Genomic DNA, 13,398 nt, shown 5'->3' on the forward strand with positions numbered 1-13,398 from the left:
ATCCAACTTCATTATTGCCAGTGTCCATTACTATTATTTCAGATTGTCCTTACTTTGAAAGAAAAAAAAATGCAAAACAGGAAAGGGTTTTAACAAAAAAATATATTAATAATTGCATATTTATATATATATTACTCTGCCCATTTCAGTTGTTGCTGTCTTTTTGAGTTGGCAAACAACTCTTAGCTAAGGTTGTCCCCTTGCGACTTTTTAAATCTGCTTGGTTATGGAGAAAAATAAAGTAGTTTACCTGTAATGGGTGTTCTTTTTGGACAGTAGGATAATCAGCTTACATATACTTTCCCACCTTCTTTTTGGAATTGACGTTTTTTAAACTAAGTTATTACACTGAACTGAAGGGGTCCAGTACCACAGCAGTGGCTGGGCTGGACGCTCTGCCCTTCATACAGATCTTTCTAGCTGTAATACAACTTTTGAAGACATGCTCTTTTGGTACTATTGGGTAATGTCAACTACTGGTGTGGCTTATTATCCTGCTCTACACTCAACAAAGAACACCCATTGCAGGTAAGCAAATTTATTTTATGATATTTTGCTGCCCAGTATAGGAATGTAGGTCAGTGGGTTCATGTTTTGATGAAATAAGCACAATTGTTATTGGAAAAAGTCATTCATGATAATTCTGTTTGAAAAAGAGACAAACTGAGTTACATTTGTCAAGCCTTAGGTTTAACATGTTTTGAACTGCAGTGATTTAATTGGAGTGTGTTATTTTTAAACATGGACCAACATCAGCTATCACTGTTGAGACTGCAATATAATGTGGAAAATAAGGGAAAAGCACAAAAATAACTATGGTCAAACCATTTATAATTAAATTCAAACCCCATCCAACCCAGAGGTTTAGATAACTAGAGTCAAACTGGGCAGGCAGTGAACCGTTTCTAATTTAATTTAAATAAATTGAAACCATTTGTTTTTCAACTCATACGTCAGAATTAACCCATTTTATCAGTTTTATTTTTCATGTTTGGATGTGGATCTGTGTAGTTTGGAATTTAAACTTGAAGAGGTTGATATTCAAAAGCCATTTAGATGGATAACTGAAATGTTATCCATCTAAATCTCTTACCTGGCTATATTCAGCCTTTATCCAGGTAAATTCTAGCTGGCTAATAAGTTAGATGGCTAGAATTTAGCCGTATAAGTTAGAGGCATTCTGGGACATAATTGGGAGGAGTTGAGTTAGCTGGCTAAGTTAACCGTCTAACTTGATAGGGGCGGAGTCGGGACTGGAAGAGGAGGAGTCGGAGCGTTGTCGGGGCGGACACGGTGGTAATATCGCTGGCGGCAATAAGGTAAGACCTGTTGTCGCCGCCAGTAGTGCGCCCAATAGCACTACCTTTCACGGTGGCACTATTGGGTGTGAAAGCTGGCAGCGATAACACCACGGTGGTGCGATCGCTGCCAGCTTTCGCAGGCCCGCCCCCCGCTTCACCCCCCTGTTACTGTAGGATTCAATGAGCCATAAAAAAATCCAGGCCTAAGTTTGGTCAGGTCAAAGAGATGTCCTATAAGTAGCTGGCTATAGTTAGCCAGCTAACTGTACGAAAGAATATGCCTACAAAGTTAGCCGGATTAGTTTATCTGGCTAACTTTGCTATCCAGCCTGTATCTAAATATAGACCTTGAAGTATTTAAATAGTTGTATACTTTTCAAATAGTTTGCAATTGCAGATGATTGCATGCATTTAAAGTTTCTAAATCAATCTGTAAATCTGGATTAAAAGAAAAATTATGGTCAGATACGCATTAAAAGTTGTCTTTGATTTTTTTTCTAGTAAATATGAATTAAATATTTGTACATTGCAACTGAGGCTTAGGAGGTTCACTTTTTTTAACACGTGATGTGACCATGAAAATGTTTACTTGTATATGTTCATATATTTTGTTTTTCTTCTCAGATTAAACAGTCATTCTGTCCATCTGAAGAACTCTATTCATTCTTCGATCTGGAGTCAAGTAAGTAACTGAAAATCTCACCATATATGTGCAGTATCTTTTTGACTCTGACTAGTTTTTTCCTGCCACCACTGTCTTCCACTTCTGCATTTGTACTGTGTTTTTACTAAAAGAAAGAAACCCATAAACATCAGAGGTTAGGTATGGGTTTGTATGTGAAATTAATCAATATTAATACAAGCCAAAAAGCCAGAGATCCTGCAGGACAGGTAAGATAGTGACTATATCATAGTTGCTGGGCCAGCTTAGGCACTGAGTGCCATCAAGATTCTTACCTTATTGGTAAATGCCTCCTGCTAAAGAGTTCATGATCAATAATAATAATATTATTAGTATGTTTTTAGTATTATGATTATGTATTTATTTTATTTCTTGATTTTACTGCTTGATGTTTGAGAAATGGTGATGTACCTGTTTTTTCATTTTTGCACTGCATAGAGAGTCTGGCTTCTTGTGGTTCCAGTTCAGTTTTTGTCTGTGTATTTGTGTTTCTACTTTATGGTTGCTCATTTTCTGTATTTGGTGAGGGTCTGCATATGTGACTGAGGTGAGACATTCTCCTAACAGGAAATATATTAGTGTTTTAGGGCTTTCGGGGGGGGGGGGGGTGTCAAGACCACACCCAGCACACTAGGCCTAATACCATATGGGTTCCAAGTGTCTTTTTTACAGGGATTTCTGGTTGGCATCACAGTAGTCCATATAAATTTAATGTTAAGTGATATTTTTACCTCAGAATACTGTACTTTGATATTTTCATGTAAAATATAAATGCATAACTCAACTGTCTGTGTGGAATGGGGCAGGGAGGCATTGTACAAGGCTATAAGATTTGCCTTGGGCACCTTATAGCCTTGCATCAGCCATGGGTTCGGGGGGGGGAGGAGTGGAGGTATCAGTTTTTAAAGTTTGTATTACTGAAGGAGCTGGGTGTTTTTTTGGTGGTCTTGGGACAGAGAATGAGCGAACAGCGTGTGTGTGTGTGTTGGGGGGGGGGGGGGGGGTAGGAGCACAGTAATTGTTTGCACAGGGCAGCAAAAAAGCTAGCATCGTCCCTGGTCTTGGAGGCTTGGGGCTTCTTCATTCCAGCTGGGCTCTGCCTCTTAACCTGCCCAGCAGGGTCCGGTCCATAGAGCTCTCTTCATCTAGGGGTATTTAAGGTGGACCAGGCATCTAGCCTAGTCCCATACAGGTTATATAGGGGAAATAGGGTTACTCTATCACATACCCCCTTCGTTTGGACTCGTCAATCCAAGTGTTGTTACTCCTCCTGAATCCCATCCAGGGAAGTACCACATAACCCACTCCCTTTCATTTGACTCCCTACCAACTAGGCTTGGGGTCGGGGCTGTAGGTTCATCCTGACCTGCCCACATTAGGTTTACCCTAGATAGGACTAACAGTATCATCTACTGCGCCCTTTGCCCAGTGTTAACCCATTGTCCATTTCTTCAGTCCATGTGGAGCTCTGAGATCCACTTTTCCCCTGGTAGCATATATTAGGTGGTCTGCTAAGTTTCTTTGAGAAGAGGTGAGATGGTGGTCACCATTGTGGCCCAGTAGACAAAGTTCAGGGCACATTTTAATTGGATGCAGCCTGTCGCCAAAAGGAAGTAATGAAAGGACAGGTCCATCATACATGTATAAAGGATCCTGTTTCTCCACAACCCCACCAGCATAAGCCTGAGGAGGTTGGATAGAATTTAGCATAAAAAAGAGAGTAGCGATAGGCCCTATGGAGAAGCTTAACCATTACCTCGACCCTTCGTGCACATAATGAGATTTTATGAGCTTTCTTCCATATTCTGTCCCAATGGCGAGTATCCCAATTCAGCTGTAAATCCCTATTCCAAAGCTGTATAAGGGCCAAGGGTGGGTCCTTTTGGATTTGGTGGGACTGCAGAGCTTTGTAAGAAAGCGAAACTCTTCGCCGAGGAATATTTTCTTAGATGAGAATTTGCATCACCAAGTCCGGCGCCTGAGGTTGCCAGCCCTTTCTCTGGAAGCACTTGAGCTCCTCCAGGAGTTTGCGATGAAAAGTCTCTGAGGCATCGTTAATCTCAAATTCATCCAAAAGGTCCAAAAAGGGTCACCACTAGGTGGCACCATCCTCCCAAAGCTAACCAAGAAATTTAAGACCCATCTTTTGCCAACTCACCGCATCACCATATAACATAGTAGTAAGGAGGAGAGAATTACCACAAAGTGGGGTGAGAGCAGAGGGACCCTGTAGCAACCATTCTAATCTTTTATTTACTGCTTTCCATATTTGAAATGCGAGAGACATATGTGGATTTGTCCCCTAGACCTGGTGGCCACCGTGAATGGGTTCTAGCTGCAAAAGCATTCTGAAAAGATCAATGCCACCCGCTAGTCGAGCCTCCAATGGGAACTATGGGAAGGTATGGTCCCCATGAAGCCATATCATAGTGCCCACCAGGCCACAGGCCCAGAAGCAGCCCTGGAGATTGGGAAGGGACATCCCCCTTCATATTTAGGTCACCACAACATATGCAGCTTAATATGAGCTGGTTCCCCCTTCCAAATGAACTTATTCAAGATCCCATAAAGTGAGGTAAAAAAAAAAAAACCCCGGGCAAATAACAGGGGACATGTTGAAATAAATATATGATCCGGGAAAGAATATTCCCGCCTATGATACGGCCCGCCTATGATAGAAAGCAATCATCCCAGTGTTCTAGATCCTTGCATATCTGAGTCACCACAGGTGCATAATTAAGACAATAAATATCTGTTGGCCGCCGGGGGATCCATATACCTAAGTACTTGAAGCCGTCCCTTGCTTTTTTAAAAGAGGAAAAACAACTGGGTATGTCTGTTAGTGATAAAGACCCCAGGGGGGGAGACCTTTGATTTTGAGTAATTGATCTTATAGCCAGACAAAACACCATACTTAGCCAACATTGACAAAAGTACGGGGCCAGTCTCGGCCGAGTAAGATAAATGAAAACATTGTCTACGCAGAGCGAGATAGCATGTTTCGTGCCCTCTGCTTGAAACCCTGTCACAGCTGGATTGGCTCGAATTTTGACTGCCAGGACCTCAATGGCCAAGTTGAATAGGAGCAGAGAGAGGGGACATCACTGTCTTGTACCCTGTTCAATGGGAAAGGGTGTGGAGCAGAGTCCATTCGTGCAGATCCAAGCATGTGGATGGGCGTACAGGGCTCAGCCCCAACCAAAAATTCCATGGGGATACCCGCCCTTTCCAGCACTCCAAAAAGAAAAGCCCAGTGCAAGCGGTCGAATGCTTTTTCCGTGTCTAGCGCTATGATGAGGCCCTTAGTATGTGTGTGTGTTTGGCTAAGGCTACAATATTAAACAGCCTCCTTGTATTGGTGGTCGATAGGTAGCGTTTAATGAATCCAGTTTGATCATCGTGAACTAAAGTTGGCATTATTGTCTCGCATCGTAACTGTAGGAGTTTGGCTAAAATTTTTATATCTGAGTTCAACAGGGCGATAGGCTGATAAGAGCCAGGGTCTAGGCCATCTCTGCCTGGCTTTTGTAAGAGGGTTATCATTGCATCAGACATGTTATGAGAAGTCACAGGGGCACCCTGTAAGTGATCATATGAAGCCCATAGCCATTTAGGTAGCTCAAAAGGGAATTAAAAAAAAAATCTATATGATACCCATCTGGACCTGGGCTTTTACCCTTGAGCAAGGCCATAATTGCATTATAAAGTTTCCCTTCAGTGATCGAGCCCTTCAATTTGTTGAACCTGACCATCAGAGAGGGGCAGGAACTCTACCCCCTGCAAGTACGCTTCAATGGCGGGGTCCCTATTATCCAAGGGTTTGCTATATAAGGTCTGGTAGAATTCCTTAAAGATTGAGTTGATTACCTGCGAACTATATGTAGTCTCACCTGTGGAGGTTCTGATACTTCCTATCATGTTTTGGGCTCTATGCTTTCTGAGAACCCGGGCTAATAAAGCCCCTGTATTGTCCTCATGTTCATAGAAATGTTGGCGGATATAGTGAAACAGTTTCTCAAGATTCATTATCTGTAAACTCCTGAATTCGTCTCTCACTCTTTGTAATGAACGAAAGATCTTGGAGCAGGTAGCTTTATGCTGTGTTCTAAATGCTTACTCTTACGTTGCAATGATATTTCCCATTGTATGCGGAGTTTGTTTTTATGAGAGGCAATGCTAATAATCCTCCCCCTCAGAACAGATTTTAATGTCTCCCATAAAATTACAGGGGATTGTTCAGCTGCCTTATGGACTTCCGAAAACTCTTTTATACAAGATGGTATTTTAAACAACATCAATGCCTGATCTAAACTCTTAACCTTTGCAGTTGCTCCTTTCAGTTTTTTACTAACCATTTTCCTCATTTTATCATGGTCACCTTTTTGAAAGTTAAATGCTGTTGCAGTAGATTTCTTTAGTGCGCTGCCTCCAGTTATAAAGTCAAATTAGATAATGTTGTAATCACTATTGCCAAGTAGCTCCAATAATGTTACTTATCACACCAAATCCTGTGTTCCACTAAGGACTAGGTCTAAGATAGTTTCCCCTCTTGTTGGTTCTTATACCAGCTGTTCCATGAAGCAGTCATTTATTTCATCTAGGAACTTTACTTCTCTAGAATGTCCTGATGTATCATTCACCCAGTCAATACTGGGGTAATTGGAATCACCTATTATTACTATACTGCTGATTTTGTTAGCTTCCCTAATTTCATTTACCATTTCATTGTCTATTTATTCTGGCCAGGTGGATAGTAATACATCCCCACTATAATTTATTCCCCTTTTCACCTGGAATTTCTATCCATAAAGATTCAACATTGTAGTTTGTTTCCTGCAGAACTTTTATCTTGTTTGACTCAATACTCTCTTTAACATATAGAGCCAGCCCTAATCCACCAGTTTGATCCATCCTATCATTTTGATATAATTTGTACCCTGGTATCATAATGTCCTGTTAGCTATCCTCCTTCCACCAGGTCTCTTAGATGCCAATTATCTAGCTCTTCATCCAGTGCTATACACTCTAACTCTCCCATCTTATTTTTTAGGCTTCTAGCATTTGTATACAGAGGGGCGGATTTTCAGAGCCCTGCTCGCGTAAATCCGCCCAAAACCGGGCGGATTTACGCGAGCAGGGCCCTGCGCGCCGGGAAGCCTATTTTACATAGGCCTCCCGGCGCGCGCAGAGCCCCGGGACTCGCGTACGTCCCGGGGTTCTCGGAGGGGGGCGTGTCGGGGGGCGGGGCCGGAGCGCGCGGCGTTGCGTGGGCGTGTCGGCAGCGTTTTGGGGGCGGGTACGGGGCGTGGCCGCGCCCTCCGTACCCGCCCCCAGGTCGCGGCCCGGCGCGCAGCAGGCCCGCTGGCGCGCGGGGATTTACGTCTCCCTCCGGGAGGCGTAAATCCCCCGACAAAGGTAAGGGGGGGGTGTAGACAGGGCCGGGTGGGTGGGTTAGGTAGGGGAAGGGAGGGTAAGGTGAGGGGAGGGCAAAGGAAAGTTCCCTCCGAGGCCGCTCCGATTTCGGAGCGGCCTTGGAGGGAACGGGGGGAGGCAGCGCGGCTCGGCGCGCGCAGGCTATACAAAATCGATAGCCTTGCGCGCGCCGATCCAGGATTTTAGTGGATACGCGCGGCTCCGCGCGTATCTACTAAAATCCAGCGTACTTTTGCTTGAGTCTGATGCGCAAGCAAAAGTAGGCTGATCGCGCTTCTTTTAAAATCTACCCCAGAGATTTTAAATTATTTTTTTTTATTTGTATTAACCTACTCATCAGTTGCCCGGGGTAATTTGGAATCTTTCTGCATTTCACTTAGACATCTGGTCTTTAAGTGGAGAGAGGAAGCAAAGCTAATGCTTATTGTTCAGTGAGAAAGTATAAATTGTGTGGGGCAGCAATGCTATAATGAAAGTAAGTTACCTTTTGCAGTTTTTGGCATACTGTTTCCTGGCTGACCCTAAAATAGTCTGCTAATTGTAAATGCAGTTATGAAGAAACTCTGGAGGTTGAAAACGCTTTTGTATTCCAGTAAAGGTAGTCCAAAGTTATTTGCTTCTGGGCGGAAGCATTATTGTACAAGGAGTCCGAATCCAAGTATTTCCATGCCTGACGTAATGAAAAATGCATGCTAAAATGCTGTGCTCATCCCTAGATGTAGTAATGGGATGGTTAATGTATCAATGCCTATTGTGATTTGCTGCTAAAATACTCAGCCAAAACTGGAACAAATGCAAGTATGACATGAAATCTGTGTCTGAGTAACACCAGATTGAAGATATAGTGAACCCCTGAGCTGTTTAAAATTGAGATTTTCCAATGCAGTCCTCTTTACTATCTGGTTGACTTCTTTAATTGAATCCAATAACTGTTCCTGACAACTGCCTGCAGGGGAACAAGACTATAACAATAGCCAGATGTAACTAAAGGTTTTCTCTCATTGTGTCTATGGAGGATATGCTTAATATATAGGGCCCTGAGCTTGTTAATGATAGCTACTATATATACTGTTTAATAATTAATCATAAATTGATGTAGAAGTCATTAAATGATGTTAGGTAGTTTAGCTTGCATACTACCGTTTATGGATATGTTCATGCAATAGGAAATTGTGTTGCTTTGTGGTTTCTATCTATAAAATGAGAATGCACATGCTAGCAGTAGCTTTTGTTCTTTGGAATTTTTCTTTCTTTTTTTTTTTTTTTACACAATAATATAACAAGACAGTTGTACTACAGCAATCAAATGCCATTAATAGAAAATATAACAATGCAAATTTTAGAAAGAAATTAACACACAGCATAGAAATTATAAATAGTATTTATATTAAAGTCCACAAAATTGGAGAATCCACAGGTTACAAACCGGAACTAAAACAAAAAACAAATCAATAAGAAAATGCACAAAAAGAAGGTTAGCAGATATACCCATCTTTAAAGTGAACAAAAACCAGTCATCCTTTGGAGGTTTCTTGAAATCAAGAAAAGTATGTAACTGCTCAGGTTCAAAGAACATATACTTTACATTTTCAAATACAATAAACATTTACTAGAAAATCTAATCAAATATATAGCCCCCAAAGCAATGACCTCAGAATGCATTACCTAAGAAATGCCTTCCTGGGTCAGACCAAGGGTCCATCAAGCCCAGCATCCTGTTTCCAACAATGGCCAATTCAAGTCACAAGTACCTGGCAAGTACCCAAACATTAAATAGATCTCAAGCTACTATTGCTTATTAATTAATAGCAGTTTATGGATTTTTCCTCTAGGAACATATCCAAACCTTTTTTAAACCCAGTTATACTAACTGCCATAACCACATCCTCTGGCAATGAATTCCAGATCTTAACTATGCGCTGAGTTAATACGAATTTTCTTCAGTATGTGTTAAATGAGTTACTTGCTAACTTCATGGAGTATCCCCTAGTCTTTCTATTATCTGAGAGACTAAATAACTGATTTACATTAACCTGTTCAAGTCCTTTCATGATTTTGTAGACCTCTATCATATCCCACCTCAGTTTTGTTTTCTCTAAACTGAACAGCCCTAATTTCTTTAGCCTTTCCTCATAGAACAGCAATTCCATGCCACTTATCATTGCAAGAAACTTCTTCCTATGAGACTGAGTTACCCTGGAAAAGTCAGGAAAAATCCATATCTTTTGTTCAAAGAAAAGTGCAGATCTGTGCCTTAAGTAAAATTTCAGAACAGTATCACAGACTATCATGGAAATCCGTGATAGAAACAATGTGTTTGCACAGAAGGCACTTGTCAAAGCCACATTTTTCTCCTGAGGCATCAGACAAAAGAATCAACAAGGTAAAATCAAACTAGATAAGTCAAAAACCTTTTCACCTTCATTACTTTTCCATAGTCACTGTTTTTCTTATGCATTACTTTACAAGTAAACCCCAATAAATCAGATTATTATTTCGAGGAAATTCAATCTCCTGGTGGTCCTTGTGGAAGAAAGCAATTACCTATTTTCTAGACTACGCCACACACTGAAGCACTCCCTCCTATCGCTATCCCAGATTATTTACAATCAAGTACATCCTTGGAATGTCATTTGATTTTTAAACAAAAATAAGCTCCATGAGTCATAGTTTGATTATATAACTCTCTGGGTTAATTAGTGTATAACCTGCTATCCAAGGATGTGAGGAGGTCACAAAATATTATGCTGAAAACATTTCTTGTATTGGGGATGCTATAGCAAATGACACAAGGAGCATTGTAATGAATGATGAATTAGGGAATGCTATGGACAATATTAATACAAGTTTATTTATTCCCTCCCTACCTCCCTTACTAAATGTAAGAAATAACCTGAAAAAGTTTTGTATAATCTCTTCTTAAGAAGCATATTCAATTATTACAGAACTGATCCCAACAGGATCATTACCCTTTGTGATCGATTAAAGCTGCAAAACAGACTTTAATTGGACCAGTCACATAATTAACAGGAGGGTAGTTTTCCAGCTTCTCTGAAAAAGGCAATAATTAGGGATGTGAATCGTGTGCCCGATCGTCTTAACAATCGGGTTCGGCTAGAGGGGGAAAAAAATCTGATCAGTGGTGATGTGAATCGGAATCGGTTCCGATTCACAACGTTATTTTTTGTTTTAGTGAGGCCCAACCGTTTAAAATTGACCCCTTACCTTCCCCCACCCTCCCGAACCCCCCCCAAAACTTTTTAAGATTACCTGATGGTCCAGTGGGGGCGCGGGGACCGATCTCCCGCTCTTGGGCCATCGGCGCCATTTTGGCTGTCAGTCAAAAATGGCGCCGATGGCCAGATAAAAAAAAAACAACCCACCCGACCCTTTAAAAATGACCCCTTAGCTTCCCCCACCCTCCTGAGCCCCCCAAAACATTTTAAAATTACCTGGTGGTCTAGTGGTGGTCCTGGGAGCGATCTCCCGTTCTCGGGCCATCGGCTGCCACTCATAAAGATGGTGCCGATGGCCCTTTGCCCTTACCATGTGACAGGGTATCCGTGCCATTGGCCAGCTCCTGTCACATGGTAGGAGCACTGGGTGGCCGGTGCCATCTTTATGACGGCGGTGGCCATCTTTAAAGATGGCACCGGCCAGCCAATGCTCCTACCATGTGACAGGGGCCGGCCAATGGCACGGATACCCTGTCATATGGTAAGGGCAAAGGGCCATTGGCGCCATCTTTATGAGTGGCAGCAGACGGCCTGAGAACGGGAGATCGCTCCCGGGACCACCACTAGACCACCAGGTAATTTAAAAATGTTTTGGGGGGATCGGGAGGGTGGGGGAAGCTAAGGGGTCATTTTTAAAGGGTCGGGTTGGGTTTTTTTTTAATTGGGCCATCGGCGCCATTTTTGAGTGGCAGCCAAAATGGCGCCGATGGACCGAGAGCGGGAGATCGGTCCCCGCGCCCCCACTGGACCACCAGGTACTCGTAAAAAGTTTTGGGGGGGTTCGGGAGGGTGGGGGAAGGTAAGGGATTAGTTTTATAGGGTTGGGGTGGGTTTAGGGGTTGTTTTGGTGTGCCGGTCCCCGCCCCCCCGATTTATGATTTTTCACGATAAATCAGGGGAATTTCTATTGTATCGCAACTCTTAACGATTTTTGATGATTTAAAAAATATCTGATGATTTTTTTAAATCGTCAAAAAACGATTCACATCCCTAGCAATAATCATCCAATTTAATACAAAAAAAGTCTATGCCAAATCCAAATAACATTGATAATTTCTCTCTTTTCTGATATACTCTTCTCTGGACAAGCAGGATGGCAGTCTTCACATGTGAGTGGCATCCTCAGATGGAGCTCAGCATGGAGATTTGTCTTCAAAGCTTCTAGAAACTTTGAGTATGCCTCACTAGGCATGTACATTCTTGCCCCACATAACCTGTTTTGCAGGACCCCTCAGTCTTGTCTTTACCATAGATGCTGCAGGTCATGGTTCATATCTTCTTAGCTGCTGTGGCAGAAACATTTTCTTTTGAGCTGCAGGAGCTTTCTTTGTGGGGCCTTGTGGGTGTTTTGTCACTCTCTAGTTTCCTTACATAGATTTTTTGAACAGGTTGTAAGTTTCATTTTTTTTTTAGGTTGGCTGTATGTGCATCAGAATGGCTTTGGTTGGGTTTTTGTCTTATCTAGTTTGAGTTCACCTTGTTGATTCTTTTGCCCAATGCCTCAGGAGAAGAATGTGGCTTTGACAAGTGCTCTCTGTGCAAATGCATTGTTTCTATCACGGATTTCCATGATAGGTATGTGCTTTGTCTGAAGGGCTGACCACAACATCTTCCTGTGTGAGACTGACCCCTAGAGGGCATTCTTCCTGGTTGAAGCTCGTAGAGAAGCTCTTTGGGAGACTTAAGCCCAATGAATCATCTTTGGAGGCATCAATATCAAGGGATCCAGGGGCTTCATTGACTGCTGCCATGCATCATCTAGGAGGCATCAATCCCTTCAACATTGAGCACAAGGAAGGACCAAGGAAGTAGATATTTGTCTACCTTCTCTCACTCAAAGAAAAAGCAAAGTTCCTCTTAATCAGTGGAGTTCTGATGATGTGCACTGGATGAAGTCTTTCAGCCACTTCTTTACTTCATCTATCCGAGAAAGATGTGGCCTCATCTTCTCAATCTATGTTGGCAGTGACAATTTTCATGGAGGAGCTAGACAGAAAAATCCAGGAGGCCCTGGAGCATGAGATGCAGAGCACTGGTGCACTGGCATTGAAGAAACTGATGTTGATGCAGACTGATATCCAGCCCCTTCTTGAGGAAGCATCCAGCTGTAGGGCCCTGGTGCTGGTTTCTAGAGGGGAACTAGCATTTGGAACCATTGCATCAGAGTCTAGGCCATAACAGACAAGTGCTGTCCTTTCAGAGTCCTTGGGTGCTAGTCAAAAGATATCCTGATCCACACCCTCAATGTACTCCTCAAACTCTGATTATTCCTGGGGTATGGTTATGACTATGAGGAACTCTATGGTTAGGAAGAGTCAGCAGGTCTCCTGTTTGATACCTCTACACTTCCTCTGGAAGACACTCTTTTTAGGAAAGAAGAGTGTCTTCCAGAGGACCCTTCCTTCACCAACTTGGTGAAGAGAATGGCAGATGTGATTCCATTTTGGTTACAAGGCCAAGATGCTTGACATCCTCCAGGTCACAGACCCACCCAAGGATATTGAGGCAATGCCTGTCCATGAGATTCTTCAGGAATCCAAGATGAAAATGTGGGCGACCCCTGCTCTGCGCCTTCTGTTAATAAGATAGGCATGATATATCATGTCTAAAAGATTCCTGGATTCAAAAAGCAATAGCTACCACACCAGTTGGTGGTAGTCAAATCTGACCTCAAGAAGACCAAGAGTTCTAGAACCCATTCCTTGGTGCCCTTGGGGAGGGATTCTCATATCCTTGACAATCTTGG

At 42.5% G+C, this 13,398-nt stretch overlaps 1 protein-coding gene across 1 annotated transcript in view; it reads left to right on the plus strand.

The window, feature by feature from the left end:
• Nucleotides 1-13,398, plus strand: part of SMYD3 (SET and MYND domain containing 3) — a 1,539,893-nt gene that overhangs the window by 279,750 nt on the left and 1,246,745 nt on the right. The window contains exon 4 of the mRNA XM_029593951.1: nucleotides 1,926-1,983. Coding sequence (XP_029449811.1) covers nucleotides 1,926-1,983 — 58 coding nt within the window. The remainder of the gene's footprint in view (nucleotides 1-1,925; nucleotides 1,984-13,398) is intronic.

This window comes from Rhinatrema bivittatum, chromosome 3, assembly GCF_901001135.1.
Source record: "Rhinatrema bivittatum chromosome 3, aRhiBiv1.1, whole genome shotgun sequence".
Taxonomy (NCBI): Eukaryota; Metazoa; Chordata; class Amphibia; order Gymnophiona; family Rhinatrematidae; genus Rhinatrema; species Rhinatrema bivittatum.